This window comes from Populus trichocarpa, chromosome 6 (genome assembly GCF_000002775.5).
Source record: "Populus trichocarpa isolate Nisqually-1 chromosome 6, P.trichocarpa_v4.1, whole genome shotgun sequence".
Lineage (NCBI taxonomy): Eukaryota > Viridiplantae > Streptophyta > Magnoliopsida > Malpighiales > Salicaceae > Populus > Populus trichocarpa.
Window position 1 is genome coordinate 3,829,248 of NC_037290.2, and position 20,110 is coordinate 3,849,357.

General features: G+C 34.4%; 3 protein-coding genes and 1 long non-coding RNA gene across 8 annotated transcripts; 2 read left to right on the forward strand and 2 right to left on the reverse strand.

Moving 5' to 3' along the window:
• Positions 1 to 3,550: 3,550 nt before the first annotated feature.
• LOC112327812 (uncharacterized) lies at positions 3,551 to 4,787 on the reverse strand. Its single transcript, XR_002982183.2, has 3 exons — positions 4,569 to 4,787; positions 4,219 to 4,428; positions 3,551 to 4,132 (listed from the first exon to the last, which is right to left on the reverse strand). It is a non-coding gene; the product is annotated as an uncharacterized LOC112327812 (long non-coding RNA).
• A 180-nt stretch (positions 4,788 to 4,967) lies between these two features.
• Positions 4,968 to 9,705, forward strand: LOC18099839 (uncharacterized). Of its 4 annotated transcripts, none has more exons than XM_052453622.1 (8): positions 4,968 to 5,114; positions 5,237 to 5,340; positions 5,505 to 5,698; positions 5,828 to 5,935; positions 6,044 to 7,140; positions 7,946 to 8,018; positions 8,232 to 8,360; positions 9,211 to 9,705. In XM_052453622.1, exons 2-8 carry the CDS (start codon positions 5,244 to 5,246, stop codon positions 9,244 to 9,246), a joined length of 1,734 nt encoding a protein of 577 aa, XP_052309582.1. In that variant the 5' UTR covers positions 4,968 to 5,114; positions 5,237 to 5,243; the 3' UTR covers positions 9,247 to 9,705. The 4 variants fall into 4 exon arrangements, with proteins under 4 accessions (XP_052309582.1, XP_052309584.1, XP_052309583.1 ...); XM_052453624.1 differs by lacking the exon at positions 9,211 to 9,705 and adding an exon at positions 8,460 to 8,655; XM_052453623.1 differs by lacking the exon at positions 9,211 to 9,705 and having other exon boundaries at positions 8,232 to 8,655.
• A 623-nt stretch (positions 9,706 to 10,328) lies between these two features.
• LOC7496150 (dehydration-responsive element-binding protein 2F) lies at positions 10,329 to 11,816 on the forward strand. The gene has a single exon (XM_002308009.4). The coding sequence runs from the start codon at positions 10,408 to 10,410 to the stop codon at positions 11,266 to 11,268; it is 861 nt and encodes a 286-aa protein (XP_002308045.4). The 5' UTR covers positions 10,329 to 10,407; the 3' UTR covers positions 11,269 to 11,816.
• A 525-nt stretch (positions 11,817 to 12,341) lies between these two features.
• LOC7496151 (uncharacterized) lies at positions 12,342 to 19,270 on the reverse strand. 2 transcript variants are annotated; one of them, XM_002308929.4, is made up of 15 exons: positions 19,112 to 19,270; positions 18,871 to 18,975; positions 18,723 to 18,791; positions 18,546 to 18,635; positions 18,350 to 18,433; positions 17,630 to 17,794; positions 16,951 to 17,138; positions 16,534 to 16,606; positions 15,951 to 16,004; positions 14,590 to 14,847; positions 13,875 to 14,081; positions 13,651 to 13,754; positions 13,147 to 13,291; positions 12,869 to 13,003; positions 12,342 to 12,744 (listed from the first exon to the last, which is right to left on the reverse strand). In XM_002308929.4, exons 1-15 carry the CDS (start codon positions 19,199 to 19,201, stop codon positions 12,568 to 12,570), a joined length of 1,944 nt encoding a protein of 647 aa, XP_002308965.3. In that variant the 5' UTR covers positions 19,202 to 19,270; the 3' UTR covers positions 12,342 to 12,567. The 2 variants fall into 2 exon arrangements, with proteins under 2 accessions (XP_002308965.3, XP_024459680.2); XM_024603912.2 differs by lacking the exon at positions 19,112 to 19,270 and having other exon boundaries at positions 18,723 to 18,787.
• Positions 19,271 to 20,110: the final 840 nt, after the last annotated feature.

The window sequence follows — 20,110 nt, forward strand, 5'->3', positions numbered from 1 at the left end:
TCGTGTTGAAGAGAAACCATGTCAACATTTGAATTACAATGTGGTTCAAATGTTTTTGTCTTAGAGCAAATGAATTATACAATAATTACAATTCACTTGATATTAATGTATAGATTTCGAGTTTGAACCTTCTTTTAAACTCAGGAAAAAGCTAAAATGCTTTTTTTAATGTATAGATTTCGAGTTAGAATTGTAATATGCCGTAAAGACCGGTACATATTACAATTCTCTTAATGTTTTTTTTTCTTTCTTCATCACTCGTTTTAACTTGATAGATAATTGGGGTAATCTGAATTCTTTTGCGATTAAATCACATATTAAATTTCCTTTAAGCTAAAATGCTAAAAGATGAAACAATCACACATTGTCCAGACATTGCTTGTGTGATTTTTAGTAAAAAAAATTAATAATCATGAAGTCAAAATATGATACATATTGTACAATATTTTTTTAAAAAAATATTTAGAATGTGATATATTAGATAAATATTTTTTTTAAAAAAAATATTAAAACAATGACCTATTATATATACTTAGTGGGTTAACCTATCAAATTCATGATTCGAGTTATAAAATTGTGATAACCTCATAAAAAAATCAAGATAATTAATGAAACTCAATTTTGAACCAACCAAATATTTAAGGATTAAATTGAAAAAAATCAATTAAAAAAAGAATATAAAAAATGATATGAGTCAACTTGGGTTAACCTTCCAAACTCACGGTTTGGATTATGAGATCAAGATGATCCTATATAAAACAAATTAAAAAAATTAAGTTTTTTTTATTGAACTCGGTTCAAGGAATTTCACGATTTCCATGGTCACGGGGTTTGCAGATTAACTTAGATTGACACATTTTTTTTTCATTGCTTTTTTAAATAAATTTTTTTTTTCATTTGTGTCATTCAACATTACTTTGTTTGATAATTTAGCTTCATGATATTATTCAAATGCATTCACCCTGTTATCACAACTAGGTCATAAATTTTGCATCTTGATCCGGGTGGTTTTAGATTGAGTTTTTTTTTTTTTACCTTTTTAAATTATATTTTTTCCTAAATTTTCATCCTTCAACATTTTATTTGCTAGAGATTGAACTTCACCTTTTTCTTTTTCATTTTTATTTTTTATGGAGTTATCTTGTTCTCATTTGATTTATTAGGAATTGGTATTCAAACCTTTTTTCATGTGCTTTTTTCTATGAGATTATCCAAATTTTATATCCATAACCACAAAGTTTACGAGTTAATTCGGTTTAACTGGAGCTTTTTTATTGTCTTTTTTTTATCTTTTTTTTTTAAATTTTCCCCTCATCATTAAGTTGTTTAATAATTTTGGTTGGCTCAAATTGAGTTCTTTGAACTTTTTTTCATTGTCATTTTCTTGTTTGTTTATTTATTACTGTTGTATTTTTTTAATGATACTATTTAAATTACTAATTAAACCAATAATTTAAGTCTTATATTTTTTTCCCCTAGCCCAAAAGAAAAAAGCCCAAGCACGTTTGGTTATCTATTTTTTTTTACATATTAAAATGGATCGACAACATGTTTGTCTATTTTTTTTTAAAATACCAAGGACGACACATCATTTGTTTGGGTAGATGCATGTCATCTATTGATTTATTTTCAAGTTCCAAGTTTTTGAAACAAAAAAATCTATTTTTCTATTTTGGGTATGTTTTCAACATAAAAAATTTCTAAAACATTATAAAAACATAAAAAAACCATTTTTAAGTATAAAAAACCATTTAGTCGCTTGAAAAATAAATTATCAAACCATATTAAAACAAACTTTACAGATCTTGATCTACTTTTTTCTATCACGTTGGAAGGGAAAAATCACTTAAATTGAATCTCTCTTTTTAAGACGAATCAATTAAAATTAAGATTGATCTTTTTTTATGTGTGGAATGTGGCTAATTAAATGTTCTCTCTCACTTCTCTTTGTTTTTCCAATTATTTTCTTTCTTATCCCTCAACATATAAGGACTAAAATGAAAATAAAATAAAGTTTAGGATCCACACATAAATCTTAAAACAACAGGGATCAAATATGTAAAATAGTAAAACTTAAGGACCAAACTAAAGTTTCTTGTGGCTCTTGAACAATAAAAAATGAAATGCTTGTATTTTTTTTTCCAAAAACAAACTAAAATTATATTTTATAGAAATTTTATTTAATTCACTGTTAAAATATTTGTAGAGACCGATAAGAGATAGTATGCAAATAAAAGCAAATCCTTACTCATAAATTAATACAAACATCAATTGCGAGGATAAAATAATAATAAAATAAAGTTTAAGGATAAAAATAAAAAATAATCATAGAAATAATTGCTCCATCCACAGTGGTTTTATAACAAAAGAAATATTTTTTCGTGAAAAAAAACCCAACAAATATCTGCTTAGTTTTGTCGGCTCTGAAATATCTCACAATCCTTAGACCCTTGCTATAATGACAAACATTCAAATAACATTCCCTGTATATATACAGAAACTAAATCATCATCAAATTAGTGATATCATCTCCCAATCAAAACCTTGAAACTAAATCATCATCACACAAAATACTATACAAACTCTCTCTCTCTCTCTCCCCCCCTCTCTCCGAAGCCAACGACTCCATTGTTTGGGTTTTGAACACAAAAAACAAAGCTTAACATACAACCAGCCAATCAATCTAACTATGCTACAATTGTTCTTCGCGGTGGCCTTCTCGGCGATGCCTTTGACTCTGTACGTGCCGCCAATTCGATCTCTAAGCCTCTTGGTGGAGACCATCGAGGACTTCTTTCGCCAGACATCCTTGTACACTGTCAGGGCTTATCCCAGGATTCGTGATGTGTTTTCTAGTATCTTTCGCAATATTTTTAACTTGTTCAGGTAGACTTTGCCCCTCATCTTTTTTCACCTGCCTGTTTCACCTCATCTTTTTTTAGTTCTTCTTCTTCTTCTTCTTCTTTTGTTAAGGGTTCTTCTTTTTCTTGTTGTTTCCGAGTCTGATCCTGGAAATGACAGGATCTGATGTGGATGGAAAACAAATTGAACAAGGCTATATATTTTTCTATTAATACTCTCTTTCTTTCGTTTTCCCATTGATCAGTTCTGGAACCTGTGACTGTATTTTGCTGCAAGTAATATGTGATTATATAATTTGGGTCTCTTTTTCTTCCTCGTGATTCAAATATAAAGTATAATCTGTTAGTTTTGCTACAATTTCCGGCACGGTGTTTTAGGTTTGCCTTGTGAGAGATTTAAGCAACGAACAAGAAAGGGTTGCGAGTCTGTGTGTTGCTTGCTGGGCTGTTCATACTTGGTTCCAGTAGATAAGATTTTATTAGCTACATTTGCCAGTGATTGGCTGGGATTATGATGTATAAATGTTCTTCTCAGTTTTTGACCAACATATTTATTACCAAGTTAACTTAGGCTTCTGGATTTTGTTAGTCGTAGTTTTATGATTTACCAACCATTACTTGTTTATATTAATAAGCGTGTGTGTGTATATATATATATATATATTACTTTATATTAGTTTTTAAAAATATTTTTGTTTAGATTTGGACTGAAAATAAAACTTATTTTTGTCAAAACTAGGTGTAATTAAATGATTAATTCGCATAATAGAAATAAATGATAAATGAGAGATACGAGAGTGGGACTCAGAGAACTACGTGATTCTGGAATAATAAGGCGCGCAGGGATAGGTGGCTGGCAATTGAACATTCTTCATGCTGATAATCACTGCCAATTTTTAGAACCAAAAAAATATATGATAATTTTATTAGAAACCTGGAGAAGGGATTATAATAATATTTTTTTTATTTTTAATATCAACATATTTAAATAAAAAAAATTTTAAAAATTAATTTAAAACTAAATAAAAAATATTTTTAAAAAATGTAAAACACTATATAAACATAGAGAAACTCCTAAAACAAAAACAAAAATAAATAAAAGAGTTCCATTTTGTTGAAATTGTCCAGGAAAATTCAGCAGGTCAAAAACTTTGACTCACGGGGGAGGAGATGACACAAGTGAACTTTCAAATCTGCTTGTGCCCGTGCTGCACGTGACAACTCAAAACCTTGTGCTGTAGAAGAGTTTGTCTGAGAATAATCATCCACCACTGCAAATACAAGATGATCTTTGTGAGTTTATTTCTTGATAGAATTCTAACCAGTCCGAGCTAAGAGTTAAGAAATACAAGATGACCTTTGTGCATCCTCTTCTCCCGAATTCAAAATTAAAACAATTCTAACCAGTCCGAGCTAGAGTCTGTCCACGATAAGATGCCCAGATCCTAAGCTCCAAGGAATCAATCACTGGAATTTTCTTGAAGATCTACATCCCCGGTAGATTCTGCTCTGCCAATCCGCTCCAAGAAATTCTCCCATTCATCTGGAGGAAAACAAAGATTCTCGCCTATGAACAAAGGAGATTATCAGATGCCAATCATATAATATGGTAAAGAAAACTGATGCTGACAAAATGGAAAAAATTCCTCACGACAGAGAGGGAGCTGAGAGATATTTTACAGGGTAGAACAACAAAAAAAGATGTACCAGGAAAGATTTTTTGAAGATAGAAAAGAATGGATATTCCATCATCATTTTCCACCCGCAACTCAGAGGATGATATATGTTTATGCACGATCTTGATTTGGGCAAGATCCCTCCTCGGAAAATAATGTTTATGTTTATTTTTTTTTAGAAATATATTAAAATAATATATTTTTTTAATTTATAAAATTTATTTTTAAAATCAAATCTAAAAATATAAAAAATTAATTTTAAAAAAAAAATTAAATTCTAGCTGAACTTGATTTAGGGGTTTGTGATATAATATATGGCTCAAGACAAGTTATTTTGGGAACCATTTTGTAGATGACTTGATAACTCAACTTGTTACTTATTTTAACCTAGTAAAATCTAAGGGAGATGCGACAGTGTCAATTTCAATTCATTTCAATTCAAAATGATATATTTTAACCTGATTAGACCCTGAGTCCCGAGCAGGATCCAATCTCTTAAACCAAACAATCAAATTAGGGTTTTACTCCTCCCTATTGATTTTTAGTTTCTGGCTCTACTCTCTGTACACCCTCACACGCTAGGGTTCGCATTCTTTAAATTAGCTGAAACCCTAATTTATGGTGAGTTTATTTATATTATGTAAAATTATTGTTTAATCACTATGATTTTTGTTGTTTTTGTTGAATGTTGAAAAAACAGGCTTGGATGGATGACCCTTCTAGCTCGGCTACGACACTTGCGTGGCATTGGGTAATTGAGTATCTGGCAAGTTTTCCTGAAATAGAGGCCTCGATTTTACACGGTATGTGTACAGCATTCTCGAATTTATCCATTTTTTTCCCTTTATGTTCTCGCGTAAGAAATGCGAGTTATATGCTTTGAAATGAAATGTGGTGTAGGTGAGTTGTTTTGATTGGTTCTTTTGGTGGGTGGTTGAGATGTTATGTTGTGTTCAATTTGTTCCAGATTTGATTGAGGCGGCTCCGAAAATACCTGAAGATTTGAGGAAAAACACTAGGGAAATAGTTGCTTTGAGATGCTTAGAGGATTTTTTTTGTCATAATAATGGAATCACGAATGATGTTCCTTCTAAAGAACCCAAAGTCACATTTGATTTGTCAGAGAGTTCTGAAGATGTACTTCAATCAATATTGCAAGAGGTGATTCTGTTTACAATTTCAGCTTTCACCTGTAAGCAATTTGGATTTGAAGCAGCACTTATAGTATAAAAACTTGTTATTCAAGTGGGCTATATTTGAGATGTTTTGACATGGTTTCTTGTTTGTTAGACATCGGTATCAGATCTGAAAAGGGCTGGACCGGGGCGATTGAAATGGGATACTCACCCTTTCATTATGCATAAAAGAGCTTTTATGCCTAAATGCGCTTTAGAAAAGGTGATCGATAATTTCTTTATTTTGTTAAGTTCCTTGTAAAATAGAAATGTACATTGTTGATCCTCATTAGCTGTTTGTGGCTGTTTTTATTTTGTTATTGGAAAGCAGGTGAAGGATGCAATCCTTGAGGGTATTCATCCATATGCCTCATTGAAGGAATATAGTGGACTGGTGGATGCAAATGATGGGGACCTTGGTGCACCCGCATGGAGGATTGATGGGAGTGGTACTGATGGACAAATTAATGCTCCTGAAGAAAATTCCATTCCTTTAAGAGGGATAGAAGTGGAAGATGATTCATGTAACAGGAACTCATTACACTTTAAGAGGGATAGAAGTGGTTCGGCTAATGAAAATCTGGCTGGAGACCTTGAAGACCAAAATTGTGTTGATGATGGTGATCATCTTCATCCACAAGCCAAGAGGTTCAAGCAAGATGCCTTTTGTGACTACCAGTCTTTGGAACACATTTCAACTCTTCAACAGCACATGGAAATGGTAGAGGATTCAATTCAAAGAGTGACTGGGGATTCTGAAAACAAAGATTGTCACATGGAAGAAAAAACTTCACAAGGTGGATTGGAAGAAAGCAGGTCTGTAGAGAATGGTCATGATGAATGTGTTGGTATGGATAGGCATGGGAAGAGTCTTGATCCTGATAATGCATTCCAGCATAATCAGCACGAGATTGCTCACAATGCCAACAAAATACCACAAGATATATCTGGGAATGGACTCCACCTGTATAGCTTAGTGGATGAAATCAACTGTGCTAAACCTAGAATATCAAACACTGCACCATCTGTAGGAACCCCAAATAAATTCTTTGTTAATGAAAACAAAGATAACTCTGATCATAGTGGTCAACTAAAACCATCAAATTCTTTATGCCACCCTGATGCAACTGTTAGGACTAATCATATATCTAATGGAGAAAAGGTGGGGGAGGAGATGGTTCGAAAGAACCCTTCTGGAACTGGACTTGACAGAAACCAACATGAAGTTTGTGTTGATCCTATTGACAGCGATGTTGATCAGTCGTGTAAAGAAAAAGATGTTTTCTCTGGAAGCCAGAGTAAAGATGGACAAAGACAGAAAGCTGTTTGTGCCACCAACATCGACGGAGGAGAAACCTCTGATGATGAAAATGACAAGTCATCAACTTCTAATTACTTCATACAATTCCGAAACATAGAGAAACAATGGTAAGTTTCCAGTTATTCCAAGTGTTATGCAGGTGGTTATAGTGCTTCTGAATGCCATTTCCAGAACTAAAATAATTTTGACTTTTATTTTTTACTACCTTCAAACAATCTTTTCATGCAATGTCAACTTTTTTCTATTATTGTTTTGTTGTGTGTGTTTGTGCAAATCACTTTGCTCCCTTGTTCAACCACATCCTTGCTAATTGGCATTTGATTGCGGTGACAATCAGTGTTGTCAAGAGGCGTTGAGGCGCTCCAGGCGAGGCCCCAATGCTTTTATTAGCCTCAGGCGTTGAGTGGGTGCAAGGTGTTAAGTTCAATGAAGCACTGCCTAGGCGAGCGCCTTATGAGTGGGTGCAAGGTGTTAAGGCTAGCGCCTGCTTGAAGTTCTTTTTCTATTGGATTTTTTTTTTTTAACTGATTTATGTTTTGACCTGTTTGTCCATTTTTTTCAACTGATATTTAATTTTGCTTTTTAAACTACTTGGCTACTTATTACTTGAAACTATCTTATGTTGTTTTAAGGGTGAAAAATATAACTTTATATGACTATGTTATGGTATTTTATATTTTCTTTTGATTTTCTAATGATCTAATTTTAATTGGGAAGATATATATATTTTAGATTTATATAACATAATATAATATTACATTTTTTTTTTAATTTATAGCATATCGACTTGGTTCATTTGGGTGAGCACCTAGGGCCTCGGGCATTTTAGAGGCTTGGTGCCTTTTAGCACCTTTAACCTTTTACGCACTGTTGACAATTGTAATTGGTCTTAATGTTTATTCTGATCTGCAGTTCATACCCTGCAATGCCTCAGTTGAGGCGGAAAAAGGTTCCATGGACAGTTCAGGAGGAGGAGATGCTCAAGGTACTTGTTTCTTGCGTATTTGCTTCTGTCACCAATATTATTTCAATGATATGCTTTTAGGTAAAATGCATTTATAAGTATGCAAGGAGAGTGATTTTCTTGGTTGTGCATTATATATGCTTTTTTCTACAAGCGCATATCATATAGTTGTGGCATTTAGCTCTTCAGTGTATAGGCCTGTCAGACTTTAATTTCTTTCTCTTACTGTTACAGGAGGGAGTGCAGAAATTTTCAAGCGACGGAAAATTTCCATGGAAGGACATTTTGGAGTATGGTAGTTCTGTGTTTTTGAGTGGCCGTACAACAATAGACCTTAAGGATAAATGGAGGAACATGTGCAAAGTAAGCCCTAAATTCAAGTAAAATTTTGCCAGCCTCATCACTTTGCTTATATGGACGTGTTCTCATATTTGGGTCTGCTCAGCCTCACTTTTTTGTCAGGATTCTTACTGATGATCAAAGAAACTTGTGTGCATTAAATTACACCTTGCTCTTTCCTGTATATAGTTAATGGTAAACCTGAGAGAAGCATGAAACTTGTTGGCTGGGTCATGAGCACATGTGATCAATATTTTGGGACGATCTGTGTTGTTATCACTGAACATATTGCATCCAATCTTAAGACATTACAGCTAAATTTTGCGTGCGTTAATGAATGGAATCAAATCTGTCTTCACGAGAAGACATACCTTAATCATCTCCTTGGATCACTTAACAGAGAACCTACATGAAATGAGGGCCAGAACGCATCTGTTTTTCCTTTTCTTCTACTCCCTTTTTCTTTTTTTCTTCTGTTTTTTTTTGTGGGGATATCACGTCTGTCTTCTTGTTCTGTTTTAAGGGCCCAGAGCTCATTTTCATGAAGAGCTAATGCAATCAAATCATCAACTTGTTTGACAATTTGCAAGAATCGAACACATTACGCTTAAAACAGGTTTCTTTGCAGTGAACAAGGTTCTGGTGAAATATCTGAGATGACCTGCATTGTGAATGGTCTCATTGCATTGATTGCCATGTGAGTTATTTTCATTATAGACGCCTTCATATTTGCTTGGTCATTAGTAAATCATGGTAACTGTCGTGCAAGCATTAGAACCATGAGTGAAGAATGATAAAATCCACTCGTGACAGGAATAGGGCAAGTTGAAGAGCACAATCTACTTTACACGTGACATGTTTTGATAATTTGCAGAGCATAGGTAGCTACAGTTACTTAAGTAGTACTTGACCCAAAGACAGAGAGCTTTTGACATGGGATAAAGGTGAGAGTCTCGGGAATCAGGTCGTCAAGGCAGGACAACATGTGAATTAGGGCACGTGAAAATGAAAAATGTTGAGGCGGGCTTGCTCCAAGTAAAAATCCAATTCTTGTAGAAACACTAGTGTAGAATCCAAGGCAAAGGAAGTCAGATAGTGATGGCTTTGCAAGGTGGATTTTATTGTATGCGTCATCACTCTAAAGGCAGTCAAGCTGTTCATGACCCAATTCCAGTCACCACCACAACGCAATCTTATCATTCACTCTCGCTAAGTTTTTTCTGTTTGCGCAGACGGCTGAGTGCCAAGTTCAACAGCACTTGGTATCATTTTTCCTAGATCTTATATATATATATATATAAATCGGAGATATTGCTCGTACAAAAAAATCTTTCAATGTGATGAAGTTAAGTGGGATGTATGTGCTGATGGTAAACTCGACTGATGCAATAATTTTTCATCTCCGACGTTGTAGTGTTAATTATCGAGACTGCATAAGGAAATAGAAAAGTAACCAATTACTTCTTACAACTAGTTTACTTTCAAGCAATTCCAAATTTTTTGTTTTTTTTTGTTTTTAATCAACGGGCTTGTAATTTATTTTCACGAGTCTGTTTAATGTGAAGGACAAGCTCCAGCAGCATTTACTTTCCTCCTGACTTTTAAAGTTCAACCACCCTGTGATTATAAGAGGGAATTTGGTTATGTAGCGTTGTCCAACATTTTGGGCAGGAAAGTCTAGGTATCCATTTTAACTTTTTTTGCTTTCGTCAACTTATTCCAACTCGTACAGCTTCGCTAACTTGGTTCCTTCCTGCACCATCAACTCGACTATGGTAATCTCATTTTCCTTCCATCCATACAGGATGTGACATGTTGTCATTAAAAGGTTTTTTAAAATAGAAAACGCCACCATCGAAATAATTTAAAAAAAGTCAAAGTTTTGAAATTATCTAACACTCACAAACGGTCACATGGGCATGAACTCTTCCTCAGCGTGACAACATTTAAACCAAAGCTGTTCTCTCACACTACATATCCCGCGCCTTTACACCCTTTTTTTGCACTCCCCAAGTCAATACTCTCACTCAAAACCCCCCCACTGAGCTTACTTTCACACCCTAAAAACTCTATGGAGAATTGCGGAAAATCTCCATTGAAGCCGTGGAAGAAAGGTCCAACAAGAGGCAAAGGTGGTCCTCAAAACGCCATGTGTGACTACCGAGGGGTACGTCAAAGAACATGGGGCAAATGGGTGGCAGAAATAAGGGAACCCAAGAAGAGAGCAAGACTATGGTTGGGTTCTTTTGCTACGGCGGAAGAAGCTGCCATGGCCTACGATGAGGCTGCAAGGAGATTGTATGGACCAAATGCTTATCTTAATCTACCTCACCTTCAGTCAAGCTCTAGCCCTCCCAACAAATCACAGAAGTTCAAATGGATTCCTTCCAATAACTTCATCTCAATGTTTCCTTCTTGTGGGTTGCTTAATATTCATGCACAGCCTAGCGTTCATGTCATCCATCAGCGGCTCCAAGAACTCAAGAATAACAGGCCCCTAAATCAATCCTCTGTTGCTTCTAGCTCTTCTTCCTCTGAATCCAGAACTGAAGTGATGATTGTAAGTGATGAAAACCATGTTGCAAATGTTTCTGCAGCAGAGAAAGATGAGGAGATATCATCAGAGAAGATGCTGCTAACAAATCATGACGAGAAACCACAGATTGATTTAAACGAGTTCCTTCAGCAGCTGGGCATACTGAAAGAAGAGAATCAGCCAGATAACAATGATGTCGATGAACATTTCACGGAGCCAGAATCTTCACATAAAGATCAAAACGAACTTACAGCCTTGGCAGACAAGAGTTTCGATTGGGATTCACTGATTGAAATGCATGGAATTGCTGATCATCAAGGAGAGGAATTTAATAGTTTCCCAGTTTATGACATCCAAAAAGAGCTGGCTTTCCCAACTTCCATTTGGAACTTCTAGGAGGATAAAATGATTTAGGAAGAATGAAAGCTAACTTTGCTGCCTACTTGATTGGAACTAGGATGTCTGTTTTCACTTAATTAGGCCATACTGTAGTTTGCTCTAGATCTACTGCCCGTTGAATTGCTCTGTGATAGTAGTTAGTCATTTCCATGGCAACATAGATCAGACTAGAAAGCATTTGACCTTACCACAGAGAGAGAGAGAGAGAGAGAGAGAGAGAGAAGCAAGGGAGGTTTGCTGTATAAGTTATAGTAGCAAGGGTTGGGTAGAGGGAAGTTCACTGTTGCAATGATAGTAGCATTTCACTAGGTTTCTTTTTGACCCATGGCTGATGTGAACTCTCATCAAATGTTTTGTTCGACTGATTTTGGCTGCGCTAGGTTTATTTGTGCTTCTGTAATTTTGCTAGCTTTACAACAAGGGGAATTCACAAGGAAGCATGTTACAAGATCATTGATGGACAAAATAATCTTAAGGTAGATTTTTCACATTCGCAGTTCTATGCTTTAGCAGACCTTCACAGTTCATTATAATAAATTGATCAACAAGCCCTCTCATTATCTGTGCTCACATGCAGGATCAAACCTAAAAATGTCTAATTTGTGAGTCAAGAGAGAAAAAAAATGAGCTTAGTAGTCAGAATTTTACCTGGAAGTAAGGATCAGGCTGCTACTTGCTAACCAACAGTTGAACCGTGAAGGTCTGCTAAAGCAAAGAACTAAACAATGAGCAATGACAAAATGAAAAGACGCAAAGACGAGAGAGAAAAAAAGAAGATATAAATGCTTCTCATGCAGCATATCCCATATAAAATTATATGCGAATGCAGTCCTTCATAAAAATTCTCTTGCGAGGCAAATTCCTCATTGATTATGACTGTTGTGAGAAGCCATTCTTTCAGGCTTTCCTTTTCTCTTGATTTAATGAGAAGGTTCAAACCCCGACTACACAATCAGAATTGCCTACATTTATCACAATTCCATGCCTATCACTTCATATAATGATAAAACTTTTCCTGTGTGTAGTTTAATTTATCAGAAAACCTATTACCTACAATGCAAAAGAATATCTGGACAAGAGATTTTTTATCTATTTCAAAATTATAGTAAAAAATACAAAGTATAATCTTTTCCAGATAATTAGATAAATTAAAAGAAGCAAAATATGCTCTGATCAACTATCAGATTACTTTGATCCAAATACAGATAGTGAAAATACTTCCAAGTAATGTCTTCTAGCAAGCCATTTGATAATCTCCAACAGTTTAAAAATACCCTCTTCCCTAGCTATCTTTGATCATTCATTGAGGTACTCTGATGCACTTAGATACTCCCCGTGCTCCTCAAAATGCTCAATTAATCGCTTTAAGAACCCATCACCACTCACTGTCTCTGTGTCACATACAAGACAACACTGTCTTCTTGCCCGTGTCACAGCCACATTCATCCGCCTATGGTCACTCAAAAACCCCACCTGAAATGTTTTGGAAAAGTTTCCAAGTTTCAATAGCTAAAGATGCTATATAATCTTTATAACTGATCTTAATAATCTAAATCTAAAAGGAAACAAAAAGGCGTACTGAAGAGGCTTAAAATACCTCTTTCTTTGAGTTTGATCGAACCATTGAAATAATGATGGCTTCCTTCTCTCGACCCTGGAAACCATCCACTGTTGAGATTTCCATATCCTTTAGCTTATCATCATTGTTTTTTAATATCCTGAGCAAGACAACCTGCAGTACCAGTGGCAGCATATATAAGGCCAAACTATCCCAGGGATTGAGAATGTGCATAGAGCAGATTGTCACTTGCCTTGCAGCTACTTATCTAGAAGCACATAACAAAAAAAATGCTCAAAAGATATACACTTCTATACCTGTGCTGCATAAGGAGTAATTATTCCAATGTCAGAAGCCTGGACTCCACTCTGAACAAGTCTCTTTGCATGGGCCACTGCAACTTCAGCTTCTCCCTCATTCATTGTGCTATCTTCTTCATCCTTCTTTTCCTCCATATCACACCTGGATCAGAGAAGTGTGAAGTGTGAACCAGTTATAATCTAATTTAAAGGAAAAGGAAGAGGAAGAGGAAGAGGAAGAGGAAGAGGGGAAAAAAGATTCCTAGCATAGAAGGCCTCCTGATATCATCTGGGAATAAAATCCAATCTACTTCACTTCTCCTGATACTTCAACTGTTTCCAGCTCTGATTTGATTTGAAATTTATTTTCACTCAGAAATAAATAAATCTTCTAATATTTCAATTAAAAGGAGTAAGTTCTGTTTTCTTGAAGCATTTTAAAGATACAGGCAATTTCATGTGCACTGACCACCTCTAAGAAAACAAAGACTATTTAGCATATTGCAACAATATACTACGTACCCAGCTATGTCTACAAGAAGAAGGGTCGGTTCTGTAGAAGAGGATCTCTTGACACCCTCAAGATCAAAAAGCATATGTGCAGCAACACTCGGATGGGCTTTGATCTAGAATAAACATCATAGACCCAAAAAAAGATGATGAACACTGTTATACAATCACAACAATTTTGGTTTATTTACTAATAATTTTATCATGCAGCCAAAACCTAATGATGATCTGAGCACCTTACTGTTGTAAAGCTCTTTAGATGACCAGTTCATAATTAGTTCATGCATGCGGTACTGGACAGTGAGCATAGAAGTGACTTCATCTCCATACAGATCCGTGAGGCGTTCAAAGAGGGTTCTTCCCAACCCTTTCTTCTCAGCTTCAACACTTTGGATGGTTGGAGGAAGCTGAAGATGGTCTCCTGCAAGTATACACCTTGAACCCTGAAGAAATGATCACATGTCATTTAGTGGTGGTTGTAATGTTAAAAACACTCATTTTATATCATGTCTTTGAAAACCTTGTATTCTTTACAAACCATGTAAAGATAATAACAAATTGCCATGGTGGGAGATAACCAGCCCCACCAAGATCTTGAAGACTTAAGACCTATTTGACTCTGAATAATGGAAATCTAAAGGCAATTTCCACGCCCTTTTGTGTGGGGCGCGCGCACGCGTGTGTGTGTGTGGGGGGGGGGGGTATGGAGGGTATTTTCTATACAAGGGCTCTACTCAACTAATGGGACTTGGGCAGCCATAGGAAACTTGGTGAATGTGTGTGGGGAGGAGGCATGGCCTCTCTGGCTCTTCCGGTCACCCCAATGCTCAGATAGTGACTGTACTATGTTCTGAGTGGCATACCTACATGTTTAGCAAATGTTCAATTCCTGCATACCCAGGTTTCACTGAAAGTGCAAATACAAGTTTTATAACTGCAGTAATATTGTACCTTCAGTAAAGCAAGCCAGCAAGTTATCTCAAGTGCCTGAGCAGCTTCATCAATAATCACCAAATCAAACGAAGTAGTATTCAGCTTGTGAGAAAATGCACCAGTCAAAGTCGTCAACACCACATCTGCATTTTTAATTACATCTATCACGGCTAACTGCTGCCTTTTACGTTCTTCTTTTGAAAGAGTCCTGAGTTCCTTCTGTATGTCTCTTCTTGTGCTTTTATCTTTGGTTTTCAACAATTTTCCATTTAATGCCTGAATAAATGCAGAGGAGATATATTTGGGGAATATGAGGCACTTCACTAAATTATGGAAGCACAAAAAGAAGCTTACACTTGAAAAAAGAAAGAAAGAGGTTAACATACTTATTTTTAAGGGTTTTTTTTCCCTTTTCCTTTCTGGTAGCAATTCTTGATATTTTAGTTTTGTATTATTACACAATCCTTCAGGAAGTTATAGCTACTGCCAACTACTTTAGACTGCAGCAAAGGAGTAGATTCTTTTCTTTGTTTTTTTTTTTTTTTTTTTCAAAAAAAAAAGGAAAAAAGTTCCTTGCCTATTTCAACTGTTTTTTTTATATATATATGAATTAGGATGCATCTACATGAGGTTGCTGAGGACATCTGTAGCCTTCCCATTTGCATCAAAGGATTAAGCACTTGTAAGAATCACATCTATTCCCATTCAACATCTATGATATTTTAATGCAACGCTATAAAAGTTCAAACTCAAATACAACCTTGCAGTAGAAGTATTTTCTTCACATCTAATTAAATACATTAAACTACAGGTTTTATGTCCATAGCATTAGAGCTAAAATCATTCAGCCTCATTGGTGAGAGTATTATTCTCTATTGAAATAGTAGTAAATTGTCCACATTCAAAATTATTTTCATAAGAAAAAACAAAGTTGTGTATTTCTTAATAAACAGAACAGGAAAAAACCAGTTTTTTCAAATAGTTTGTGACTAGGCTTAGTTGGATTGGTTGAGTTCAACTCTTAAAGAGAGCACTCTAAATAGCCTTCAACTGTTTCACTCTTCACCAGGCAAACCCTCTACATTTAACTTGATGAATGAATACTTCAATTATTCATCCCCTTTTCTAGTCTAAATACCTCGGCTTCAAAGATGCCATGACTCTTGTCATCTACCATGCAAGGCCTCAAAAAACTATCACAAAAAAATGAATGCAGACTACCTTTCTGCTTTAAAATCAAAATTTGTTTCTGCAAATTATAATGACTTGCGTCCTGTGGGGAAGGATTAATTGTATAAACACAGGAAACAAAATGTCTATTTCCTGAAATAGCAAATAAAGATATATTTGGAGGAGCAAGTTAAGATCTGAATCTCTACCTTCATTTCCTTCCGAATGTCATTTGCAAGAGCGCTGTTGTCCCCCCGTAGAACCTGACAGCAAAGAACCATATGCATAAGAAAAACATGATAACTCAAATGTAAGTAAGTAGTATGTGAAAAAAATCATTGTACATCAAGAGTGCTCTATCCACTTTGGAAGAAAATTGGGGTAAACAAAGGAACTTCCTTCCTCATTATCATATCCACAACTAGAAAACATGGAGGAAGGTTTGTGTATTGATAAATGGCAAAAAGGTATTATATTCGTATGCAATAAAAAATGCTAACTGCATAGATGTTGATAAATGACAACTTATCAAGCAAGAAATAAGCGTAAACATTAAGTTCAGTTCCTTGAAGAAAGCAAACAAAAATAAAGATAGTTATCCCCAAATGCTACCACAAGAATCCTCAAGACAATCCCAAATCCCAACATTTTGTAATGTACAAATATGAATTCAATAAGTGAACAACCTGAATGAAAGAGCACATGTACCTCAAGTAGATGAACATGGAGATAAGAACCTCAAATTCAATTTATTTATTTTTTTATTTCCAAACATCAAATATCTTAGTATACCTGTGCATCAAGTGCACTGTCCAATACTTGAGGTAGCAAGCGTGCAGGATGCCCCAATCTCACTAACTTTACTCTGATAAGGGAATGGAAAATGAGAATGAGAAATTTTTGTAATACTTACCCATGATGACACTAATGAACAATCAGCACAGAAGAACTACTCAGCATTAATCTAACTAGCTTGACTGTGAGAAAGGGAAAAAAAAAACCAGCAGTTCAAAGATTTTAGTTCCTATTTGCTCAAACAACCTTTACTTGTTAGGGGGGGTCCAAATTAGATCTTAAATTCATAATCGCATTGTTTAACTTGAGGAAGAACCACTACCAGGATTGCAAAGAAATCTTTATAATCGTGTTAATGCAAGGTTAGATTCCAAATTTTAATTTACTTACCCATACATTAGGGAATCAACATACCTGTGAGGAACAAGTCGCTCAACAATGTTGTCGACAGCAATGTTTGAAGCAGCACATGCAAGAATCTTCGATCCTCTTTTCACTTCTTGCAAGATAATTTCCACCACAGTTGTGGTTTTTCCAGTTCCAGGAGGTCCATGTAGCAAAAATACATTCTTTGATGACAGTGCCTTTGAAATGGCATCTTTCTTGACCCCCCGAAAAAAAAAAAAAGAGAGAAAAGACAGAAAAAGAAAACAAGCAGAATAATTTTTTTAGCTTGTTGAATAGCATGAAATACAACCAGTAACATGCAAGATTCAAAACCAAAAAGCACCTGGTTTAACTTTTCTAATAAGAGAATATATTTCAGAAATGATGTAAACTGCTTGAGAGTTTGCTCATAAAAAAAAAACTCAAAATACCATTGCTTCCTCATTTGATTATACAGTAAGATTGATCCACACACAGAAAGCCATACTCTCATGCACAGAGAGCCTCATGTAAAGTTGACACAGAATAATAAAAGGCTAGATCTTATCAGGGAGAGTGCATATGGTTACTATTGCCAGGATGTTTCATTCCCATCAGATTTAATATTAGTGGCAACCTTGAGTTATCTTAAAATGAGGAACGAGATAAAGAACTGAGGAGCCATCATATAGGCAGTAGAAAGAACTATAAGAATGCACTTGCACACCTGAGAGTGATCAAGGTGGGAGTTAATTGGGGTGAATGTAACATCCTTTTTTGACATTGTTGGTTGTCTCTCTCCAAATAAAACAGGAATTAAGTCAGCAGCGGGGCCTCTATGCACACCTTTGCTCAACTGAATCAAGGCATCCTTCATCCTCCGATATGTCACCTGCATAAGAAATCCAAACCTACAGCAATCTCGCCCCAACTATCATAATTCGAAAAAGTGCAGTCCTCAGGATAACTAAAATTAATCCCTACATAGACCACAAGGTGATTACATTTTCTCTCATTCATTTATCGGACTGCATAACTTGTATTTACAAGCCATTAGGTATAGAGCCTGTTTATTATATCTGCTTTTTCAAAAGCACTCTTTGGCATGCTTTGGTTAGAAGCTTTTTTGCAGCTGCTTTCACCATGGTAATCACAAAAGCACCACATAAACATCATTTGACTTCTTTTAAAAAAGCATACAAAAAGGGAGTTTTTACAACCACAAGGCTGAAAAAGCTTACAGGGGGCAGATAAAATACGACACAAATTTCACCTACTATATGGTTCACATAATCCAGGACTAAACTACTCACAGAATCAAATGAATGAAATAAAATCCTCTATGCTGCAACCAAGAAACAATAAGCTCGCACAAACATTTATCCCACACTAGCTTGTCACGCAAAGCCTGTAACAAGAAATCTTTAGAAAATTTAAAACAATGTACCTCATTTGCAACTTTCTCCAATCGTAGCGGACTATTTAAACCCTCATCCGGTATATCATCAAAAGCAACAGTAATAGACGAGTCCTGTTCAATATCCAAAACAAAAATATCTGCCACCAATCAACCAAACAATAATTTATAGCCAAAACAAACACTGTAATCACCCGAACCTCTATTTCAAATCCCCGGTTATTACCTTTAACCGATAAACAACACCTTGACCAAGAGCAGGGGATCCTAAATCAGCTTTGTTCGGTTTCAAGACAACCACATCATGTGTGCCAAACTACACCAAAAAAAATATTATGAAAAAAAATGCCGCAATAAAAAATCAAATTTACAGCCAACTATTATTAAAAAATAAAATGCTCACCTTATGAGCAGGTAAAACATCTCCTTTATTAGATTGGAACTCCAGTAGCGTCTTCCCCATCAAACCTGTCTATTATATAATTCAAATATTTTGAGTTTAAATTTAAATATATTAAAATTAAACAATAACAAAGTATTTAGTAATTTACCTGAGCATCAACGCACTTCAAATTGAGAATCGTAGAACCTTTCTTCTGAGCAGAATCTAAATTTCTTAACGCGCCTGAACCAATAGATGCTGATATCTCTGATTCCTATATAAATAAATAATTAAATTTATTCACTTTTGATTTAATTGAAAACGATAAAAAAAAATTTATAGGATAGCAGTAGATAATAATGGAGACTGGAGAGAAGAAGAAGAAGAAGAAGATAAAGGAGGAAAGAAACCTTCTCTAAATCGAGCAAAGGAGACGTAATGGAGATGAATTCTTGAAGCGAGAGAGCCGCTGCTTTCTTTTTCGTTTTCTCTGTCTCCATCCTTCCTCGTTGCTTTTGCTTGCTGAGAATGTGAGAGAGAGATACTGGGGTCTGTCTAAGCAGTTTTCATCTCACACCCTGAATTTTTAAAGTTTGTGTTAATTTGTTTTTGTATTTTAAAAATATTTTTTATTATTTTTTAATATTTTTATATTATTTTAATATACTTATGTTAAAAATAAATTTTTTGATATTTTTCTAAAAAAAATATTTTAAAAAATAATTATAATTATAATTTTTACAAAGAAATTAGATTCTTAAACTTTAATGAAAGATGTAATTAAGTACAATCCACTAAATTATATATATGTTTTGTAATGGGGTGTAAAATATTTTTGTTATAAATATTTTAATTAAAAATATATTAAAATATTTATTTTATTTAAAAATATTAAAAAATATTTTAAAAAATTAATTTAATATTGTTTTAGATAAAAATAATTTGAAACACAAAACTAAACTCATAATACTGAAAAATTGAGCTAAATCTAGCAAAGTTTTGAAGGCTTGGAGATTTACTTGTGAAATTATACCTTGGTTGGGAACTAATTTTTAGGTGTCCCAAAAATATATATATTTATTGGAAACTTGAAAGCAGTTTGGAATTGTGTTTTAAATAATATTTTTAAAAAAATAAATTTTTTTGTTTAAAATTTTTTTTTAATATTTTAAAATTATTTTGATATGCTGATATCAAAAATAATTTTTAAAAATTTAAAAAAATATACTATTTTAATATATTTTTAAATAAAAAATATTTTTAAAAAATAATAATTATTACATTCTTAAATTCCTTATAGATTCACAGGAGAAGACTGTCTAGTGTCAGGTCTTAAGTTCTCAAGCATGGCGTTGTTGAAAACTATAATGAGTTAAATGATGGATGAAAAATAAAAAGATTAATTATTA

What these genes read in the sequence shown, in the direction of transcription:
- LOC18099839 (XM_052453622.1), top strand. Translation starts at nt 5,244, where the DNA reads ATGGATGACCCTTCTAGCTCGGCTACGACACTTGCGTGGCATTGGGTA. An exon ending in AGAGGCCTCGATTTTACACG is followed by an intron (nt 5,341 to 5,504) that starts GTATGTGTACAG and finishes AATTTGTTCCAG; the next exon opens with ATTTGATTGAGGCGGCTCCG. An exon ending in TTCAATCAATATTGCAAGAG is followed by an intron (nt 5,699 to 5,827) that starts GTGATTCTGTTT and finishes CTTGTTTGTTAG; the next exon opens with ACATCGGTATCAGATCTGAA.
- LOC7496150 (XM_002308009.4), top strand. Translation starts at nt 10,408, where the DNA reads ATGGAGAATTGCGGAAAATCTCCATTGAAGCCGTGGAAGAAAGGTCCA.
- LOC7496151 (XM_002308929.4), bottom strand. Translation starts at nt 19,201, where the DNA reads ATGGAGACAGAGAAAACGAAAAAGAAAGCAGCGGCTCTCTCGCTTCAA. An exon ending in GAGCGACTTGTTCCTCACAG is followed by an intron (nt 16,607 to 16,950) that starts GTATGTTGATTC and finishes TTCCCTTATCAG; the next exon opens with AGTAAAGTTAGTGAGATTGG. An exon ending in AAGAGCTTTACAACAGTAAG is followed by an intron (nt 13,755 to 13,874) that starts GTGCTCAGATCA and finishes TGTTTATTCTAG; the next exon opens with ATCAAAGCCCATCCGAGTGT.